The sequence below is a fragment of the Glandiceps talaboti genome, chromosome 20, assembly GCF_964340395.1.
Source record: "Glandiceps talaboti chromosome 20, keGlaTala1.1, whole genome shotgun sequence".
In the NCBI taxonomy this organism is placed as follows: domain Eukaryota; kingdom Metazoa; phylum Hemichordata; class Enteropneusta; family Spengelidae; genus Glandiceps; species Glandiceps talaboti.
This window is the reverse complement of record NC_135568.1, coordinates 7,276,186-7,300,232: the sequence shown is the minus strand read 5'-3', so window position 1 is coordinate 7,300,232 and position 24,047 is coordinate 7,276,186. Positions and strand designations below refer to the sequence as shown.

Here is a 24,047-nt window from a genome sequence, read left to right as displayed (position 1 = left end):
TGTATTTAGATCAAACTTTTAAAAAGCATCAAATTCTATGAATATCTAGACCGTTAATGTACGATAAATATGCGCAGACAGGCTGCGCAGACGAATGTCCAGACTGTACTCTACAGATTCGAAGTCTTCCGAGTGGGTACGAACGCGCCTTCGGCAAATCACATAAATTTGAATATGTAATGAACTGCAACATGTGCTGTGTCGAGTATTCGTGAAGTTCGAAAATGGTCATAAAAATCTATAAACCTGCCAGAAATTTGTTACAGAAGAGATGGTAACGTTGTACTTAATTTGCTGTTGTTTGACTCTGGCGTGTCTAGCCGAGGGAAACCCACAATCTTGGCCGTTCGCAAACGGTAACCCAAACAAGTTTGGTGTTGCATGCCAGACGATGAATTTCTCGAACCAAAATGGCTGTATACACCGAATGGTCGACGTGTTTCTGTCTTTGAAAACGCCGTTGCCTACAAAACAGTTTCGCTCTGACTAATTATTGGAGGTAAGCTTATATATCAATTTATTTTAGATGTTTTGTGCGGCCGGGCTTATGATCCACTGGAGCATTTCCAGTACAGTGATGCCAATCCGAGCTTGATCCAAAAGGGTACACATGTCACGCCTCAGTCACAATCAGGGTACATTTACAAAATTTTCAATGCTACAAGCATAGTTGCAAAATACTATGCCAAAGAGAAACTATCTACCAACTTTATTTTGAAGAAAGCTTTGAGAACTAGAACTGAAAATTTCAAGTGAATCCACCAAGAATTGTTGAAACTATTTTTATGCACAAAAATGGGTCAGTTTTGAGCGTTACGACTTTGCAGTAGAATATAGTAAATATTTGGCACTGAATCAAAAGAAATAAACAACTATAATAACTTTGTATACTATCAACAGATGATATATATGTATGATGTAAATCTTTTGCAGACAATTTTGAAGGGTATGTGCCCGTATTAGAAAATTGTACACATTTACTGTAACACATCACTGTCACATCCCTTTGTTATAAAAATCTGTATTTTTCATATGCCTGACAAAAATCCATCATTAGATCAAACAGTACCCTTTTAAATGTTAGGAAATTGATTATTAAAGATAGATACTATGACTACTTCTTTATTGAACCAAACAAAGAACAGAGTGGCTACCTAATTTCACACTATTGACGTAAATCTTAAGGTATGTGTTACATCGAAAAAAAATGTCCTGTCTGTACCCCTATATCTAAAACCCATAATAGGAGTGTATTTCATTTTCTGTTTGTATGTATCAATAGGGCATAAAGCATCATCTATCTTTATATACTAACCATGTAATTATCATCAAGTAGTATTCCTGGAATTTGACAACAATGGGTATTTGTCCTGTCCGTCCCCCATGTCCTGTCTGTACCCCCACATTGTGGAAATACTATTTTTAGGAATAAAATAATTTCCTGATGTGTTTAATTAAGTTAACAATTTCATAGTCAATGTAAATAATATTAATCAAAGCATAAACAAATCATGAGTGTGCAAATTATGATTGCTAAATAGCTAAATTGTTCATCATAATATTGCTCATACGCAAGTTTCCTTTACAGTACATCAGTATTTAGTGTATAAATATGTGTGATTTTAAATTTCTGTATCATTCATTCACTGTTTACCCAGTATTTAAACTCAGGCTTCTGTAATTCAAATATTTGAATGCATTCAAGTAGTTTACCTATTAATGGTCAAGTGTTACAATGGGTACCGGACTGGACAGGATTGCTGCTGTCATGATGATAATATCTGCATGTATCAGTACACCCTATTTGTTGAAAGCAAACCCCCCAAACCACACATGATTCTGTTGGTATTGAATAGCTGTTGCAATTGCTAGGAATTTTCATGATTATAAACACGAGAAAAACATTTTACTGTAAAATGTATGCCATGTTTTGTATATCATGTTGTTACATATAAAATCATATTTGTGTAGTTTGGCAACAAGTCTAGCAGCTGTGTTCTGCACACGTTGAAGTTTGTTGATCTCTTTGTATGGTAATCCATAGAGGATGGAATTGCAATAATCCAGCCTAGAGGTAACAAATGCATGGATTAGTCTTTCGGTGCTCGTATTGTCGAGGTACTTTCTAATTTGGCCGATCTTTCGAATGGCTAGGGATGCTGCTCTGCAGATGTTATTTACATGACAAGTCATTCTAAGTTCCGAGTCAAGTATAACCCCAAGGTCACGTGCTGTGGATGATGTGTTGACAGTGCTGTCCCCAATTGTGATACATGGTACAGGATTGGTTTTACTGAATCGAGATAAGTGGATTATCTCTGTTTTACTGTCATTAAGCTTTAATTTATTCGATGCATACCAAGTTCGTATATCAGCAATGCATGCTTCAATACATGAGACTGTGTTAAATAAAGCTGTTCATCATAGGGCCTACATGTAGATGCAATTTCTTGAAGTTATCCATGTACAGCCCTGATGACTTCACAACTTTGAGCCATCCTGCAGAACATTTTTTCAATGTGCATATCGGGCTACAGAACAAACAACTTGGTTTGTAATGTCAATCATAGATTGTGTTTGAAGATGTACATGTATCATGAAGCACATGTATAAAGTTCAAGATTTTTAAATTTCTAAATAATTTTTCTATACTATTATTGATAAAATAACATTAATGATTTAAAAATTAATAATGTGCATTATCAATATTGGCAATCTCGCCCGACAAACCAACATCAAACAATATCAGATATTAGTAGTAACTACCATGTCTTATCAACAGTTGACTGGACATTTAAATTTAGTAATCATTATACAGATGTATGGAAAAAAGTTGGAAAGTGTGGGAGAGTGATCAGATTAAATCTGTGTTTTTGACAGTGTTTTGTGGGACATAGGATCGATAGTGATGTCCTGTCCGTACCCCCAAAGTAGTCTTGTATTGATGCTGTTCATTTGATCAACAGTTTTAATAAAAGAAAGAGTTGATTCATTGATTGTTTTTAACATTATTTTAATTATGTTCCTCACTCATTATCAATATACATATAGTACTAGTGCTGAAGTAGTATAATGTGGTTTCTATTCAGTCAGCATAACATGAAATTCATAATTTTTTTAATGAAAATAATAGAAAGAACAGCCTATGTGACAATTTACTCTATATTTTTCAACAATAAGTGTCATGGAGCTAATAAAAGAATGTGACATTTAAAAATCTTAAATATAGGTGATCAGAATAGGTGTATTGTCTGACAAAAGTGTCACATGTTATGGTGTCCTGTCCATACCCCCATTACAGTATCTGTATTGACTTGTTAGATTCAATTCTTAAACTATTTTTTCCTGAACAAAAAATCACTGGAACATTCTACTTTACTTTCTCTTCTTCAACAATTATTCTGTTTCCATCTATTGCATTCTGATTAAAAGACGGGTGTTTGTCAGTGACTTAGATTTTTGGGAACTTTTTCTGTTTTGATGAAGTAGTTTCAATTCAGCTAGGAAAAGTAAAAAAACAACATTGTAAAGTAAGTCTATGAATAATACTGAAGAACAACTTTTGTTAGTCAACATAAAATGTTTTAATGTGAAATCAAAAAATTTAATGAGACTTACCTGGAAGTCGAAATTTGATAGGAATTCTACCAAACCATGGAGTAGTACGACAGGATCACGCACACTCTGTAAAGCTCTGTTTCGTGTCTGTCGGGCAAAACCCGTAAACTTACAGAATTTGAAACAGCCCAAACAATCGTAGTGTTTAGACTTGCGGTAATACTATCGCATTGACTTGTGGGTACATAAACGCTATCTCACGTGATCCATAGTACCTATGGAATGGTGAGGTAGAATCATAGACCTTATTGATGAGAATGTGCTAAATTTTACGTTACACTTTACAGGGCAAAAATGTCCTGTCTGTACCCCACTGATAGTGGTGTATTATTATATTACGGGAAATAAAATCTAGAGGAGAATGCTCAAAAACCTTTTTGTACAATAAGTATCAGGTATCAAAGTTTCAAAAAATATAAAAAAGAAAAGTCTCTGAAGAACTTTATATTTGGGTGTTTTTTGCCAACTAGTGTGTACCCTGATTGCGACTGAGGCGACAGCATAGTGACAAACAGGCTTTGTCGTCAGTGCATAAATGTTGGTGCTTATATTTTGAAGAATGGTACAATGTTTTGAAGGCTATACTTCATGATAATTTAAAAGTGGTCATATGGAATAAATTGGCCATTTAGCTGTGAATTGTAATTGATAAAACAACTCCATTACATTGTTTCTACTCAGAATTTTGTAACGTGAAAGAACATATATGACGTCCTTGTTTGTAACTCAATAAATTGCAAAACTTTATAGATAAATACATATAACAATGCAAATTATTTGTTATTGTATTTGCAATAACAAACTTTTTAGACATTTGTTAGTTTTTTCAGTTTATTGAGTTACAGACATGGACTTTATGTACGTTCTTTCATTGTCTTTCGTGCAAAATTTGTATAAAATGAATGTTTTCTAATGTTAAATTTTTTAGTGAAGATTTAGTTTAAATTTTAGGATATGAACCATACTGTATTTTTCTGTTCCTTTCTATTAAATTCTATAGTTCTAAGTTATTCTAAATTGTTGTGTTTTTTCCGTAGATATGGTTCAACAAATGACCCATACAGTGAAAATGATGCCACCAATTCAAATGTGCTGTGGAAATCATATCAAGATGTGCAGAAATTCATTAATAGTGCTACAGGAAAAACAATTCAAAAACTTGTCGTCATGCAGATGAGTGGTGGTGAAAGGATTATCAGGCATTTGCTGTCACAGATAATGTTATGAGGAGGTAGGTCTTCATGATCTTACACTACACTGTACAATATCTTACCCACAACTCTCTCTGATTGGTATGCTTGGAGGTTCCTTATTTTAGAACTTTTTCAATAATCCATACTTTTCAACATTTTAAGCATAGTAATTAAGTTTAATTAATATGTAGCAAAAGAACGCTTAGGAATCTAAAATAAAGTTCTAAATTTTGTATAAAAATGAACTAACAACTAAATTAAGCATGTGCTTTGAATAAAACACTTTTCACTGTCAAAGTGTTAATAACTTGGGTAGTCAGTGTGTATGATGTTTTAGTATGTAAATTTCTTTTGTCATACCTATTCAAATAAATCTATATCTTTGGCAAAGTCATAACAGGTGCATATATTTTCCTTAGTTTCGTCGCAAATATTCTGCATGTCTTTCAAGAAAATCTGCTGACAAATTCCTAAAATTGCTACTCCTTCTACAATAAATCCCTGATACCAAAACCGATGAAAATGGGTATTCAGAAACTCTTCAGTGACAATTCTACGCTTGCCAAATAGAAAAATGTTTTTTTACAAAACCCTATACACTGGTGAGATTTGTCTGACTTCAAGGAGATGATGTCCAACACTACAAATCAGAGAGAGTTGTGGGTAAAATGTTGTACAGTGCACTACATACACACACACACACACACACACACAATTACAATTACAATTATTTATTCAACTTGAGCATTACAAAACCAAAGAAAAATTTACATAACTGTATACAGGAAAATATATGGAGAATGAAAAAAAAACCCAACAACCAGAAATATATATATTGCAAATAACACCTTACAGTATTCTTAAATTTCCTGCATGTCTCAAGAATTGTCCTAAGTTATACGTTTGCTTTACATTATGGACAGAGAATAACTATACAAGTTTGAACACTGATGGTTTCTTCCAATAGGGGGGTCACACAAAAAATTTAACTTACTGAGAAATACACTTAAGATTACTCATTCATCTGAAAGAAGTTACTTTTAAAACCAAAATACTATGTAAATTTTCATGATCAGTTCATCCGTTCAGAAAATATAGCACTTTTAAGTATGGAAAATTTCACAATTTTTCACCTTTACAATGATCAAAAATGCACTTTTTAAATAAATTTCAAAAATTGGGTGCACTTCATTTTTGTTTGAGACATTAGAGTATCATTTTTTTACTTAAAAGTAAAAGTACAAGTACAGATGTAACAATCAAAGGTGTGAGAGATGAGAAATTCCATTATTTAACAGAATACCAGGGTCACAAAATGGACAGTCAAGTGCTAAAGTAACAAAAAAGTCCACCTCAGAAACTGGAAGTTGTATAATTTACCTTTAATAAAAGCCAAAATGACTAAATTTCACTACCCAGTGGGTAACTTTTACCGCTCGTTTCAATTTTTGAAATATTTTTTACTTAAAATACTTGCATTTACCCGTTTCCATGGCAACCATTTAAAGTGAGCATTTTTTAAGGACAAATATTCCTAACTTTGTACAATTTCCATGACCACTGCAATTTCTTATTCACAAACATGTCATTCTGAAGTGCTGTCATCCTTTACCTTGTGTTTGGTAACCATCAGAGTACAGATCTTAGTTGTTACTACAACAGACTTAACATTTCATTGAAACAGATTATACAATGAATAGTTATGAGATTTCATAGGAAAGTGTTTTTTTTTATAAAGTAACCATTCTTTGCATATCTGACGGCTTGCTCATATTGACTGAACAGAAGTACTGTCATTCTTTGCCTTTCATTCAGTAACCTTCAAAGCACAGATCTGAGTTCTTACTACAAAGATTACTGTAGATGTAGCAGCTCTTTGAAACAGATAGTATTGTGCATAGTTATAAGAGTTCATAGGAAAAGGTTGTATTTTTTTGAGGTACACATAAATAGCATACCTGAGGACTTGCCAGTAGGGACTGTGAACAGAGGTACTGTCGTTCTTCGCTTTTGTTTAGTAACCTTCAAAGCACAGATCTCTGAGGTCTTACTACAAGACTATAGATGTAATAGTTCATTGAAACAGGTTGTATTATGTATAGTTGGAAGATTTCATACGAAAAGGTTGTGTTTTCTTGTCATTGTAACAGTGCATAGAGACAGGATTTCTTATTTCTCATCAATAATCAATACACTTTATTGAGAAATGTTTTGTTTTCCTTTCTTTATCTAGGAATATTCTTGTCCAATAGACTTGTGGTCTGTAGGGTGTATATTTGCTGAGATGCTGACAATGAGGGCGCTATTCCCAGGAAGATCTGAAATAGATCAACTCAACAGAATTTTCAAGGTAAGAGATCAAAGTACTCAGAGGATGTGATGATCTTTGACCTTTAACCTTTCAGATATGACCTCTTCTCATATTTTGATTCGGTATAACAATTTTCACACATGATATTATGTATGTAGCGTTATTATTTAGCAATAACTGCCACAAGTATGAATGCTAGTAGGATACTGACAATCTAACTGTAGCCCAGAGACTAGCTTTGGAGAATATGCTCCAGTGACGTAGGTAGTTAAACTTACACCTTTGCTATGGATTCATAGCTAGCAATATGTATGGGTGAGGCATTGATTCGATTCACAATGTAAAAACTGCCTTATGTAGATATCATGACCTAGGATACAAAGATAGTGTAAATACTTGAAGTTCACGTAAATGTGCACTGGAAGATAGAAGTTAGAAATCCTCGCTATCAAAGATTGATCAATCAATCAATCAATTAATCAATCAAATTTGTATAGTGCCGATCGCCACAGAAAAGTTCTGTTTAGTAGTACTGCACATTGTAGGCTTTGGTGGATACTTCGCACAACCCAAGTTGAAGACATTCAAACAAAAAATATGGAATTTATATCGTGGTCTTCCTACATCATGGCAATGTCATTGGTTCTTTATTGCTCAAAATCAAAATGTTCAAAGTCACCACAATTGTGTTTTGAATTTCATAAATTGTGCACGTAGAATTTTGCTTTTCTCAGCTGGAAATTTTGAAAATAGTTTAAACAAATGGGCGATGGTGTTTCACTATTCATCTTTTTGGCTTGAAAAAAAAAAACTAATTTAAGGCGAAATAGTAACCTTTCATTTGTTTATTATTTTGTACAGGGTGAAGACGATGCTGACATTGATAAAGGATTCCCAGGGATCATTGGGTAAAGGAACTGGCTTCAATCTTAAATTTTAACCTTTGACACACCACAGAGACTCTGAAGTACTATGTAAATTCATATACTGAGATTCATATTGGCTTCCCCAGGGATCATCGAATTCACATAAGGCTTCCCAGGGATCATCGGTGAAAGGAACTGGAGCCAATCTGAAATTTCATTCTTTTGACAAACAGACTTGGAAAGTACTTTATTGTATATAGAATGATATTGGTCATTAGCCTACACACAAGCCAAATACGCCATATTCCAGATACCTAAGTTCTGCCATTTTGCAGGTAAGCACCACAAGAGGGCGCCCCAGATTTGGCAACGTGAAAGCTACAATTCTTCATCATGGCCACTGACCATTTAGCTGTGCATGAAACTGAACAAGTTGTTCAGAAGTTCTTAAATGAGCAATATGGTATATGAATATCAGGTGAGAACTAGACGCCACATGGAGACATGATTCAATTAGTCTTAAGCATACAACAAGTAGGCAACAGGATGCATTTCAGTGTAATTTTACAATGCCATTCACAATAATGTTGTCAAACTTAGCATTCTAAAAATGCTATGAAATGGTTATGTAGGATGAATAACATTTATTTATCTACTGTCAAAAATATTTTGATCTTTCACCAGTGTTACCCTCTGAAACACGATATGCAGTAAATTTGAAGTGCGCCCCCAATGGTGATTGTATTGTGTTCTTTTGTTTACTAGACTAACAGTCAGAGGTGTAACTTTACATGGACACCAGGTCCTTGTATGTAAATTTTAGCTCTCCCTGCATCTCCTTACAGCATCCTCACTTAGTCTCAAGGGACCAGGGTAAAATAGATATTCACCTGATATTCGTATACCGTATTGCTCATACAGCTTCTTCACAGTACACAATGGTGTTGTCATGCTTATCAAATTGTAAAGCAATGACTTTCATAGTAGCTTTAACCAGTCAGAATGTACCAGCCCATTCCAAGATGAAACTGTGATATCAGTGAAGGTTCCTCATTTTACCCAAACGGTGACCAATTGAATTATTCTACATATCTCATCATAACAACTTAATACAGTTAAGGATATTTCCCACTCTTTCTTAAGGGTTTGAGCCAATCACGCCATAGTGTAAGTAAGATAGACAACTCGTTCGGTAGGGTAATGTGCCAAATTGACTATAAATGACAATTTAAAGTGGCCACATGGATGAGAATTTGGTATTTATTTTGGATTTTTATTTGATAACACAAATTCACTATGTGTTTATACTTGAAAAAATAATGTGAAATAACATATACTAAGTCTATGTTGATAAGTCAAACTGCAAAATATAAAACAATGTATAAAATGTTTGTTACTGTATGTACAAGAAGACTTATATGTAATAGTCAACGACACAGGGTTGGTTTACCTGAATAAATAAATTAAAAAAACTGCGACCCATCATTTATTGGCACATTACCCTCCCGAACTCGTTGACTATCTATTACATATAAGTCTTCTTGTACATACAGTAACAAACATTTTATACATTGTTTTATATTTTGCAGTTGAGTTATCAACATAGACTTAGTATATGTTATTTCACATTATTTTTTCAAGTATAAACACATAGTGAATTTGTTTTATCAAATAAAAATCCAAAATAAATACCAAATTCTCATCCATATGGCCACTTTAAATTCATTTATAGTCAATCAATTTTCAGATAAAGAATCATTTGTTGTGTAGTAAAAAAAAACAGTTCTTAACACTTACATTGAAATTGTTTCATATTTATAGTCAATAAAAAAATTTTCTAATAAAGAATCATTTGTAGTTCTTTTTTCCCAACTCCAACTCCTATTCCAACTCGGGACTCCAACTTCTATTTCTATTCCAACTCCTATTCCAACTTCTATTTCTATTCCAACTCGGGACTCAGACTTACCTGTCTAGGAATTGAACTCAGGACTCTGTCTTGCCAGTCCACAGTCTTACCCACTAGACTGGGTCCCCCCCTCCTTTTACACATGTGTTTTTGTCACTTTTATCTATTACAATCACAAGTAAATGAAAAAATTTTTTTATACCCTTACAGGAATTTTTGGGGGATTTTGGTGAATGACCAAACTCAGTTGATAACATCAAGCACACACATATATCGTTAAGATTCTTTTATTACTTGGCAACTTTGATGCAAAAAAAGTACATATATAAAAAAGCAAATAAATATTACCCCCTGATAGAAAAATGATTGGACATTCCAAGTGAAATATTTTCATACCCTATTACATATACATCAAATACTGTATTTCAATTTGTTTTAAATTCTAGTGTATGTCATCACAAAATATTCTACTTTTTCAATATTGCAGAGAAGATATTAAGGAGCTGTAATGGACATTTTGTATCCATGGTTACAGACACCCTTGGCTGGCAAATGTTACCTTTAGTAGTCACTAAGATGTGATTTATATGGAAAAATCATGAAGTCATATTTTGACATTTAAATGTACTTTGGGACTAATACTCTGAAATTTAAATACTTAAAATCTCTCCAAGGTTTGCCATATGATAGCTTGTTCCTGGCTATTTTGAAATATTACAAGAAATTTTGAGCTTCACTGGAAATTAACAATCTTTCATTCCCACAGCGAATTAAAGCATTGGATGGTGGTCATATTGGATTCTGAAATAACTTAATTTTGATGTTATTTTTATCTCTATTTCAAAAGTGTATCTGACCCCCCCCCCCCCCTGTCTACAATTCAAGTTACTGATCACTCAGTTTTGATACAGCTGCTCAGAAACCAATAAGAAACTGTATATGCTACACTTTAAGACAGCAAGATTGAATGAATACAGTTTCTTGCCACAATTTCTTAAAATGAAATGAACTTGTATGCCATAATGCAGACATCAAAACATTGGCACCCACATGTCTGTCTAGTTGCAGTAGTTTAAAATGGTTTATTTCATTGAGACAAAATGAATCAAAAAATTGCAATATTCTTATAGAATATGCAGTTTCTTATTGGTTTCTACGTGGTTGTGTCAAACAGAGCCAGTGAATGATGCAAAAATTATTTGTGTTTACATTTCCCTATTGTGTTGTCAGTTTCTTAGATCATTTACCGCTCTATGTGCAAGGTGTCCATGTTGTACGTCATTTTCCTGTTCTTCTTCATCATCATCGTCATCATCATCATCATCATCTTCGTCTTCATCTTCATCCTCTTCTTTGTTTTCATCTCCATCCTACATTAGAAAGAACAAGAAACTCAAATACAATGTGTCTGTGTTGAGTATAACAAGATACATTTTGCAGATTTTGTTTCATATGGGAATGCTACTCCTGGAAATAAAGGTATTTTCAGAAACTTTGGGTTCTGTAGCCCCATTCCATGATTTCACATCACAAAATTTTCACTCAGTTGTCGAGAATCACCAAATATGAAACTTGTTTCACCTCTATTGCTTCATTAGTGGTAAACCACTGCCTCACGATTCTTAGCACATATAAATATTTATTAAATGTGCACTGAATATTCACAACTCCTACAACTTATTGATTATTTCCTTCAGATAAAGTCATGAATATTCAGTGTGTATCTAATACATATTCATGTCTGCTAAGACCCATCATGCAATGGTGTATCAGTGAAATAGAGTTTCAATTTGGTGTAGTAGCCGAGTGAAAATTATGAGATATGAAACCATAAAATGACTCTCCAGAACCCAAACTTTAAGAAAATACATTTCCTGGAATGGTGTTTTCCTTAAAATGGACAGAAAATAATTGAAGAAATGACACCCCTTGCATATATTGTTAACAATTTGTAATCAGATGTTACTGTTTGATTTCCAATTTCTTTAAGAGATTCACATTAAAGCTGCACTAGCTGCAACTGAAGTTTATATTTTTTGATCAGACAACCAACAATATATTCACTGAAAATTGTTTCAATACCAATAATTAGACATTATACATGTTTATTACAAGTCAAATTTATCCATAAATAGTACAGTAACAGGTTGAAATATTGATTGCATTGGGCCGCTGATTTTAAGGTGTGGACCCAAAAAAACAATTTGATAAGATTCATTGTATCATACAGCTACATGAAATTTTTGACTCACAGGTGATTCAATACTTTATAAGGTGTATGATATTGTGAGTAAATCAGTTATTACTCTTGTAATTGAGTCTTCAGTTTATGAAGATTTACACAAACTGAATTTATTTTCGCAACATGTTAACTTTTTATGTTTTCCTTGGACCACGAACTTGACTAGTTTGAACAAACCATTTTTGTGGTCCAGCCAGAAGTTCACGTTATTCTTTTATATATACTTTTTTTTTTCTTATTGGCGATGTGATTACTAGATTATTTCATTTTCCACACTTGATATGTAAATTTGGTTGTCGTTTTTTTTTTGACCTCTGGCAAATAAATAATATATGTATGTACACTATGCTAACAATTCATCAAATATACCTCAGAATGTTGATACAACCGTGATAAGCTATTGAATGGATGTTGGTTTAATTATGGTCTAAGTAGGGAGACGTCTCTGAAAACTACCGGTAGTTTATTTGGAATTCTATGAACTTGCAGTGCTGTTTTGGGACTGCCAATGTTTACACTATCTTGATCACAGGGTGATTGAAATCGCACAACAGAGGAACTGATATCACCCACTAGTGTAATCTACTACATTGAAGAACAATAGATTTAGTTTACATCTATCTTAGTAAACCAAAGGCTCAATTACCAGTGCACTGTACAACATTTTACCCACAACTCTCTCTGATTTGTAGTGTATAGGGTTTTGTAAAAACATTTTTTCCAATTGGCAAGCGTAGAATTGCCACTGATGAGTTTCTGAATACCCATTTTCATCGGTTCTGGTATCAGTGATTTATTGTAGAAGGAGTAGCAATTTTAGGAATTTGTCAGCAGAATTTCTTGAAAGACATGCAGAATATTTGCGACGAAACTAAGGAAAATATATGCACCTGTTACGACTTTGCCAAAGATATAGATTTATTTGAATAGGTATGACAAAAGAAATTTACATACTAAAACTCATCATACACACTGACTACCCAAGTTATTGACACTTTGACGGTGAAAAGTGTTTTATTCAAAGCACATGCTTAATTCAGTTGTTAGTTCATTTTTATACAAAATTTTGAACTTTATTTTTGATTCCTAAGCGTTCTTTTTCTACATATTAATTAAACTTAATTACTATGCTTAAAATGTTGAAAAGTATGGATTATTGAAAAAGTTATAAAATAAGGAACCTCCAAGCATACCAATCAGAGAGAGTTGTGGGTAAGATATTGTACAGTGCAGTGTCGTATATCTAACAAAACATCTTCAGGAAAAGTTCCAGTTTCATCTAGTGCAGCTTTAAATTTATGGTATTAGAACTCCTTCAAGTCAGTAAAGTAATAATTCAATGTATTCTAAATTCAGTTTGAAAGAATTAAACAATTCCTATCGTTACTTTTGAAATTAGTACTCCTTGTAATTTATCATTTAGAAGAGAAAATAAATGGTCACAGACCAAACTTGTCAGATCTGACACCTTAGCTACCCTTGTCTATTTATATATATACCAATTCATGCATTAAAATATGGTTGATTGCCCATCATGCTTTGCAACAACATGGCACCTGGTAGTCTCGCTATCCCTCCACAACATTTCATTGTACAAAACAATTACACTTTGTTATGCCTTCCCATCTAAAAATATCTCTCTCCCTCCCCCTCTCTCTCTCTCCCCCCCTCTCTCTCTCTCTCTCTCTCTCTCTCTCTCTCTCTCTCTCTCTCTCTCTCTCTCTCTCTCTCTCTCTCTCTCTCTCTCTCTCTCTCTCTCTCTCTCTCTCTCTCTCTCTCTCTCTCTCTCTCTCTCTCTCTCTCCATGCATCACCACACACACACACAAAACCATCATGACATGTCTCTAACTAATGCTATCTAACAATGCAAGTCATACACAAACTACTTACACTAATAAATATTAATGACAACATGCTACACTTTCTGTCTGTACTTAATTTGGCATGTCTACAGTGAGCTTTCCATCATAGCAACAGCTATCTTAACAAGCCATCAGGCATGAATAATCTAATATGAAAGTGGTGCACTATATTGTATCAGTGATGCCCCTCTACTAGTGTACACCATGCCCCTCTACTGGTTTACATGATGCCCCTCCACTAATGTCCATGCGTCATCATTACCAGTTGTGCTGACATGTGACCATTTTGATTACTAAAATGTCACCAAATACCTCTAGACTATCTCACAGTCTGCTGTGTTTATTTAAGTAGCAGTATATTACATTACTATTTACATTAATTTAGATCAGAGAGTCCACAGCTGTGAGTTCAAGAAAGTGTCCTAAATTTATTAAAAGACAGTAGACTGTGAAAGAATCTAGCAATATTAAACCCATTAGGCATCCACAAAAGTGCTGGTTTCTATCTATGAAATGTAACTTACCTGGTCTGCATAATTGTCGTCATCACCTTGTACTTGTACATCTGGGTTGTGAACCTATAGGGAGACATATTAATATATTTAATTTCATAATCACAAACTGTCAACTGAGCAAATCAAAATATCGCTGAATAAAATAAGCTATCAACAGTGTAACTGTTGCAGCCAGAGGGGGTTTTGGGTCATTTGACACACATTATTTGGACCTGACCCACAACTTTGGAAGTGACGAGTCATAGATGACCCACACTAAAATTGTATGCAAACATGTTTAGCAACATGACCACGCCTACAGCAACAGCCAAATGATCACGAATATTGCATAGATAACAACAGGGTTGATACTAGCAACTGCATTCAGCAAATATCTAGCATGGATCAACATGTGGATAAATATTTTAAAAAACTGTATAGCTGTGCTACAACGGCATTGGTGCTTTTTTTAATAATGTCCCAAAAATATTTATGATAACCCAGAAAAATGAAAGTCTCGGGACACTATGTGCCACCCTTTCAAAATGCTGGCTGCAACACTGTATCAAAGAATACAACATGTGGTTACAGTGCCATTTGTCTAGGACTAAAATGTAGAGTAAATGCTAGTACACATTCATTGCCATTCTAACCTTTTCTCAAAGTGGAGGTGCATGATGGTGGAGATAAAGCCGGCCGTACACATTTTGTGCATGTGTATTTATACACGTAAGCATCTAGTCGCGGGGGGGATTTTGCTCTGGCGGAGTCCCTATTACTCTTTATTTTATTCCCATGATGGTTCACCCCAGTCAATTACGTCTTTTCTCTACCTGGTTTCTTTGCCAGATTCTTTTTCTAGAGAGATTATGTGTAGCCTAGAGTCCACGCAAGTCATGGGGATGTTGAATTCGTTAATTCCCCATCACATTTTCATCATATTTTGGGGTTGCCAAAATACAAACTTCCTAGTATACGCCTGGATTCTAGACTGGGTTATGTGTTATACTGTTGTTGGTTTTTTTTTTTTAAATGGCCCTCTTTTGTATGCATGAAAAGTGATCTTCAAGCAAACAAGCCACACTTGTTCCCAGCATAAACCACAGCTTCTATCCCTTGATCTCTGTCGCCATTTTTTTTTTTCATTTTCTATTTTTACTATAATTTTCTTGTGAAAACAATCACTAGACAAAAGAAACATGCCTGTCCTTGAGACTGCATAGAAACAGCACTGTCGCTGAGAAAGAACATTGCGGTCTGTTCCACATAATTAATTGGATAATTCAGTTTATTGTCTGGTAGACATGTGTTAACATGGCATCCTACAATGTACTTATAAAGTCATTGAAAACTCTCCCCTGTAGTTCTACACTTATTCATTGACTAGCTAGTATGTACATGTTCTCAAAAACAATGAGTTTAATGCCAAGGTTTTGCACAAACAAAGCAAGTAAACTTTAGACTCCCAACTCAGTGTGGTGGGTGGGGGTCTATTTGTACCTATGTGCAAAAAGTAAAGTATCATAATACGCGTTATTCGGATAAAATCAAAATGGCCACAGTAGAAATCATGTAACACCAAAATATCGATATTTACTATTCAATTGGGTTTTCTGATTAGGCATATTTATATGCATTTGAAACGACATGCTTGTGAGATTTTGACAAAAAATGATGACGTATGAAAGAATAAACACAGATTTAAGGATCAACGATAAGTTATCGCAGTGCTATATGAGAATTAAGTATAGTATAGTATCTTTGCATACATGTTTTGAATCTTTAATAACTTGCCTGCCCTTCCCACTTTTCATATTTTCACTTTTCATCTTTGCAATATAAACCCTACTGAACCTTAGAAGTTCAGTTGTTCTAATAAAAGCAAATCAAACCATGTACACAGGTCTATATACAAATAGAGAAGCCCCTCGCCATTAAAAACTATCGTATGTAGTTGAAGTTGTACCCACCCTACTTCAGTCCCACCACAAGATAAGTTAATGTGTAAAGAAATCAGAATCTTTAAATGTATATGATTGTGACATTTTACACCATTTTTGTATTTTACATTAAAGTGGGACAAGCTCAGTTAATGAACTTTTTACTGAAGTGAAAATACTGAAATACATAAAACCTTGTTTAATCTATGGTAGTAAAATGTTAATATCAATACATTCCTTTTATAACATTACAATTGTCTTTTGGCATTGTTAGAACAGTTGATTGTACTGTAGGGATTTCCTCATCATTTCATAATATGTGTAATAAATTAAGTTATTGCATCGTTTGTGTGTTATATCGTACTACCAAGTTTGAATTTATTAATTGTATATAAGTCATGGTTAAGTGTATTTCAGTGAGGTTAAAAATGTGATGCCTTTTAAATATGCAACAAAAAATATAAACTGAGTTTGTTCCCCTTTAAAGAAATCTCGGAGATCCATTATTTTCTAACGAAACCAATTTTGTAAACATTATTGTTTTTGAAAGATTTTTTCGTCATTTCGTCTTCAGATGTTTTGAGTATCTCATTCACTTTTAATTTGGGAAGGAATATGTTGTCCTCAAATTTCCACTTTTACTAATTAGGGAGTAAAAAAATTGCGTGGTTCCGACTACATTCAATTTTAAAATAGGTGGGGTAGGTAGATTTTTTATTTTATTTTATTTGTTTTCATGTGTAAGTGGTCTAGTTCAGGTTTTCCATTGTTTTTCAAATGGTCTCTGTGTTGTTTATTTCTTTCTATCAGATATACAGCCATTACAGATTGGGAGAACAGTTTCATATTGTCTTTTTAAGTTGATGTCAGTTTCCGCACCCACTATTTCTTGCCAGACTTCACGATTTTCGCGATTCTATCATTATTTTTCTCGAATACGTAAAAAAATAGGTGTGGAAAGCCAACCTACTGTTTCTTGCGAGACTTCACGATTTTCTTAAACAAAGAACAACATACCAGCATTTAAATTTATTAAAATATATAAAGAATGGAAAAAAAAATCCTGCGACTTCAGTAAGTCTTTTTGAAACCCAACACCCCAGTACACTTTATTTTGTATATGCTAAACTTGGATAACCATTCAAATTAATTATTCATAACGGTGATTGTGAGACTGACCAAATAAAGCATCACATCTCCCATATAATATGTTCCATAATTTAAAAACGTTAATAAAAATTATTTGATAATAATAATAATATCCCTATACATTACAAGACATAAACCTTTGAGACAAGTCTTATAGTTCCATGTATGTATTGATGTCAATGCACACACAGCTGCCAGGCAGTTTCCTATCTCGTTTTCAGGCGGTGATCTTCAGAATAGTCTAACAACAGAATATGTGTCTCACCTCAAACGATGTTTAGAAAGCTTTACTATATGTTAATTAGTAATCATTATTCAGATTTTAATACTGTTAGATCGTTACAATGTCTTATATTTACATATGTTTGTCTATATTATACCTCCAATTCATTTTAGCCCATATTATTGACGCTCCATATTTGGATTTTAGTTGAAGCCTAACTCAAGGTCCTTGCGACAAGCTAATGTTTTGGACTCCAAAATAAAAAAAAATTGTTTTTTGTAAACTACTATTGTTTTGTTACTATAATTATGTATACTCCAACTTTCGCACTTATATTACATGAATGAACGAATGAATAAATAAACGAACGAATGAATGAATGAATGAATGAATGAATGAATTTATTAATTTATTAATATCTTTCCAACTTACGACGTTCAGAGGGTTGGTAGATGCCCGCCGGCCCACACGTGGTTGTTAAATCACAGATAACTAATACACATATTCATATATACTTGTCTGTGGTTAAATTAATAATGTAATAGACGCTTTGTCACCTTGCAATTTATGATGTGTACAGGGGTCACGTGCACTATGATAGGGCGAGTTGGTTGAGTTGTCTTCCCATCAAGCATAACAAGTTTTTTCATCTGACGTGTACTCATTTAGGTAAGTTAACATTCTTTTGATATATCAACCTAAGTTTGGAACATAATCACTGAGGGGAACCCGTGGTAAGTTGTACAAATCAATTTAATAGCTTAGAAGTGAATGGTGTCTATTTAGGGGGGGGGGGGGGGGGCACATGCAATGATGTAGGCTAAAATGACAAATACATAACACTTACTTGAAATATGACTTGAAGATGATCAAAAAATACCGCCAATGGTGCTAGCGTTGTAGCACACCTGTACAGTTTTTAAAATTGTTTATCCATATGCTAGTCCATGCTAAAATAGGTGTTCATTTGCTGAATGACTATCCAGTTGCATAATTAACCATGTTGCTATCTTTGCAATATATGTGATAATTTGGCTGTTGGTATGGGCGTAGTCTTGTTGCTAGGCAAATTTACATACATTGTGTGAATGTTTATTCAATTGTCTATTAATCCCAATTGTTATCTTTGTAAAATACACAACCGTTTGGCTGTTACTATGGGTGTGATCATGATTGATAGGGATATTTGCATACATTTTTGAATGTTTTACTCACTTTTGACCAAAATTAACATTTTACACCTAATTTGCATATTATGGATGAGATCATTATATGCTTAATATTTCTTTATCTATACACCGACAGATGCATCCCTATTCAATTTCAGCCCAATCTGCTGAGAAATTTTGGAATTTTAGGTTTTTGACCAAAATACACATTTTTAGCCCTACTTTACATATTACTGAGGGACTCATCATGTCATGAACAAATCTTAATTTACTTGCCACTAAGAATGTTCCAACCAAATATCATGCCAATCTGCATAATAGTTTTTGAGTTTAAGTTTTTAGACCAAAAATCACATTTTTTGACCGAAAACCCACATCTCTGAAGCAATCATTTTCATTTGAATAATTTCCCAACTAGACACCAGAAGTAACATGACCACCAAATATCAAAGCAATCGGTACAGCAGTTGTTTAATTTAAGTTGTTTACACACACACACACCTCTCTCTCTCTCTCTCTCTCTCTCTCTCTCTCTCTCTCTCTCTCTCTCTCTCTCTCTCTCTCTCTCTCTCTCTCTCTCTCTCTCTCTCTCTCTCTCTCTCTCTATCTATCTCTCTCTCACAGACAGACATTTTGCCATGCCTATAGCACTTATGAACCTTATCAGTTCAGTTGTGCTAAAATGAATACGTACTAGTATTTGTTACCCCTATTTCCACATAATTAATGATATTTTCTAGATAAATATGGCTGAGATAATAAAATCATTAATTCACTACCCAGAGGAATACCACAGATGTTTACAAATTTACATAAATAACATGGTAGGGTATCAACGTGGTCAAGATTTAAAAGGAGTTGTCAAGATGATGTTGACATGTGAGAACATTGCTGAGTTGCGAGTATTGTCTGTTGGAACAGGCAACGGTATGTAACGACTTACCTAACGTAGCTAGAAAATTTTATACCATCACTGAATGAATGAATGAATATGTATGTATGTATGTACTGTGAGACACTTATACTTATTTGAGTATGTATGTATGTATGTATGTATGTATGTATGTATGTATGTATGTATGTATGTATGTGTGTGTGTGTGTGTGTATGTATGTATGTATGTATGCATTTATGTATATATGTATGTATGTATGTATGTATGTATGTATGTATGTATGTATGTATGTATGAATACATATATTAAAATTAATCTGATATGATGTACCTTCTCAAACACGACTGAATGACAATATTCATGGTGTTGTTTTCATAATCAGGAAAAGTTGAAGAGGCAACAATCAATTTTCTGGCTGATAGATTTCCCAAAGTTGTCTACGTAGCTGTTGAACCTGTAGAAGAAGAATTACAGAAATTCATTGAACTTACTGTCTCTAAAAAGACACAGAAGCAATGGGAAAATGTGAAATTTGAGTTCAACATAGAAAAAATTGAAGATTATGTGGTGAGAGTTGATAAAGGTGAAGTGATCGTCACCTTCCACTTTATTCACGCTATACACTCAGTGTATCATTTCCCCGAACCTGTCGACATGATAGTTCGACTATATGAAATGTTAGCAGGTGATGGAATACTAGTGAATGTTACAGTCAGTGGTAAGTTACATGATATTACATTAATACATTGTCTAAGGCTGCGATCAGAATTTGGTGGTGGTGAAAAAATGAGGGTTCAAAGGGGTGGGCTATGAAAATTCTGATGGTCTGAAAGGGGCCCCGAAATATTTTGCTCATGATTTGAACCAAATTAACCCTTTCAACCCTAAGCTCCCCAGGGTAACGTGACATATATCCTGAGCTCCCCAGGGTAATTGTTCCGAAATATTATTTCTTTCTGAAATCATATTTGTCTGCCCTTATACATTGTATATTTTTTTCTAGATGTGTAAACATGAATAATTGATAAATAAAGCAGATAAAAACTGACTGGCCAACCTATGGGGGGGGGGGTGTTCTTCTTTGAGCTCCAGTACGTCCCCTGCCTCGCCCCCATCCATTGCAACCCCCCTGCCATGCCCACGTCCCCTACCACGACCCCTCCCTCTGCCATACCCTCTGCCAACAGGTGCTGGGTCTAAATTATCATCGTCTGAAACATTTGAAGCAGCTCAATCAACGTGGCCAAAATCGCCGTTTACACTAGAATGCTCACTAGAAAAATCACTATCATGGCCATAATTGTTACCTAGCACACTTTCCTCATCCGAACTCAACACATCTAGCAGCATTTGAGCAGTTGTAATACATCTACGAGGCATATTATTGAAGAGCGATGTCCGATAAAGTAATACACAGCGACGTTAACAATGGCGGCAATACGTCATCACTATGTTTGGATGCCAAACACGTGCAGTAACGAGCTATTTGATTGGCTGTTATATTGCTAGGCGATACGGCCGATATGCCGGCCTTTAGGATATAAAGTCAAACTCCAATTATACTGTTCATACTGGGGGGGGGGGGGGTATAACTACACATTACAATATGCGTAGTCGGGAGGGGGCTACAAACATTCTTGGGTTCAATTCGGGGAGGGGGATGAATTCTTTTGAGAGCGAGAATGGGAGTCTGCGAAAAACTTTTTGACCAAAATAATTTCTCTCCAGCCCCCTCCTCCCTCCCCTGCTGTAAATTCTGACCCTAGCCTAACTGCTAGTTTCTTCACAGGAGAAGTTAATTTATGTAGTTGTCTCACTCACGGGATATGAGTACCCCAACACAAAGATTGGAATAGTCTATTGAACTCTAGACTAACAATAACAGAATCACAGTACACACAACAGGATTCTTTACGCATTCACATTGAAAAGTGATAAGTATCGCTATTTTTTCACAATGCACAAGAAGCATACTTCTGCCGAAAGAATATACACATGGACTTGATGATTGTAATGGCTTCAATTATTTACTTTACAACTGATAATCAACACTATATCTTGTCTACTTCTACATCCTCACTGCGCGACAACTTTATAATTGTTTCTTTTGTATTTTCATTTGCATTGTGTGTGTGTGTGTGTGTGTGTGTGTGTGTGTGTGTGTGTGTGTGTGTGTGTATGTGTGTGTGTGTGTGTGTGTGTGTGTGTGTGTTTGCATTACCTGTCATGAGTGAAACACCAAAGCATCTTTACTTCGCGACCTTTGTTGTCTATTTTTGGGGGGAGGGGGTGGCTTACCACTTGATCTAGATATTTATCATAGTAAGTACAGAATAATGCAATATTACAGAGATTACAAAGGCCAGATTTGTCATTACAGGGAATATCAGTTACAATTCGACACGAATGAAACCTTACTTTAATTCTATGGGTTTCGACGACGTGCAAAAACAAATAAGCAACTGTGGTATACATTTACGTATCATATCTCAATACAAGGTCTGTCTACGTACACACCTTCTTTACATTCTTTGAAACAAATGCTAGATTTATTACTCTACAAATAGTTCTGACATGACCTGATAGTTCAGAACATACAATGATGGTTATCATAATTATTTCGCTTTCTCTTTGCAGGCCAAGTTGGCAAGCTACTACGAAATTTAGGGAAATATTACCATGACCCTAAGGGTTGGTTCATAAATTCAGATTATATTGAGGAAAAGGTGGGACAACGATTACCAGATGTAAACCTGAAGACGATTACACAACCAGTAAGGGTAAAGGTCACCAAATGTTTCAATGAAGAGTCACCTGAAGGAGACGATACACTTGATTTTATGACTCAAATCCCTGGTTTCAGAAAGAACGCCCCCAAAGCCATTCAAGATGAAGTGATGACGTTTTTAAAGAAGGAAACAATCACAGAACCCAATGGTGACGTCATTATACGATGGGATTCAGGATATATGATATTACGAAAAGAATAAACACAGATTTAAAGGTCGGCGACAAGTTATTGTAGTGTTATATGAGAATTAAGTATAATATCTTTATTAACTGAAATATACCAAAGTTATTATGGACTACCATTCTAAAAATACCACCAAATGCACTGTAGCACAACTGTAGTTGCCTGTTGCTATGAGTGGCCCCAAAAGATATAAACTGAGTTTGTTCCCCTTTAAAGAAATCTCGGAGATCCATTATTTTGTAACGAAACCAGTTTTGTATAAATGATTGTTTTTGAAAGATTAAATCTAGACTACCAGTATTCCCTTTGGAGATTTTTTAGTCACTTCGTCTTCAGATGTTTTGAGTATCTCATTCACTTTTAATTTGTGAAGGAATATGTTGTCCTCAAATTTCCACTTTTCCTAATTAGGAAATTCAAAAAATTGCGTGGTTCCGACTACATTCAATTTTAAAATAGGTGGGGTAGGTAGATTTTTTATTTTATTTTATTTCTTTTCATGTGTGTCTAGTTCAGGTTTTCCATTGTTTTTCAAATGGTATCTGTGTTGTTTATTTCTTCCTATCAGATGTACAGCCACTACAGATTGGAAGAATAGTTTTATATTGTCTTTTTAAGTTGATGCGTTAACCCGACTATTTTTGCAATCACACTACTCAGTATTAGTTGTGATTTTCTTAAACAAAAAACAACATACTAGCATTTAAATTTATTAAAATACACAAAGAATGAAAACAAATCCTGCGAATTAATATGTTCCATAATTTTAAAAACATAATAAAAAGTATTTGATAATAACAATATCCCTATACATTACAAGACATAAACCTTTGAGACAAGTCTTATAGTTCCATGTATCTATTGATGTCAATGCACACACAGCTGCCAGGCAGTTTCCTATCTCGTTTTCAGGTGGTGATCATCAGAATACTGAGTCTAACAACAGAATGTGTCTCACCTCAAACGATGTTTAGAAAGTTTTACGATATGTTAATTAGTGATCATTATTCAGATTTTAATACTGTCAGATCGTTACAATGTCTTATATTTACATGTTTTTGTCTATATACCTCCAATTCATTTAATAGCCCATATTATTGACGCTCCATATTTGGATTTTAGTTGAAGCCCAACTCACCTTGCGACAAGCTAATGATTTGGACTCCAAAATAAAAAAAAATGTTTTATGTAAACTACTAT

At 34.3% G+C, this 24,047-nt stretch overlaps 1 protein-coding gene and 1 long non-coding RNA gene across 2 annotated transcripts; one reads left to right on the top strand and one right to left on the bottom strand.

Annotated features, from left to right (window-relative positions):
• Positions 1 to 10,168: 10,168 nt before the first annotated feature.
• On the bottom strand, positions 10,169 to 21,302 carry LOC144450830 (uncharacterized). The gene is made up of 4 exons (XR_013482265.1): positions 21,181 to 21,302; positions 20,204 to 20,327; positions 14,528 to 14,581; positions 10,169 to 11,267 (listed from the first exon to the last, which is right to left on the bottom strand). It is a non-coding gene; the product is annotated as an uncharacterized LOC144450830 (long non-coding RNA).
• On the top strand, positions 20,234 to 22,863 carry LOC144451023 (histamine N-methyltransferase-like). Its single transcript, XM_078141782.1, has 3 exons — positions 20,234 to 20,238; positions 20,296 to 20,591; positions 22,511 to 22,863. The coding sequence occupies exons 1-3, from the start codon at positions 20,234 to 20,236 to the stop codon at positions 22,861 to 22,863; spliced, it is 654 nt and encodes a 217-aa protein (XP_077997908.1).
• The last annotated feature ends 1,184 nt before the right edge of the window (positions 22,864 to 24,047 follow it).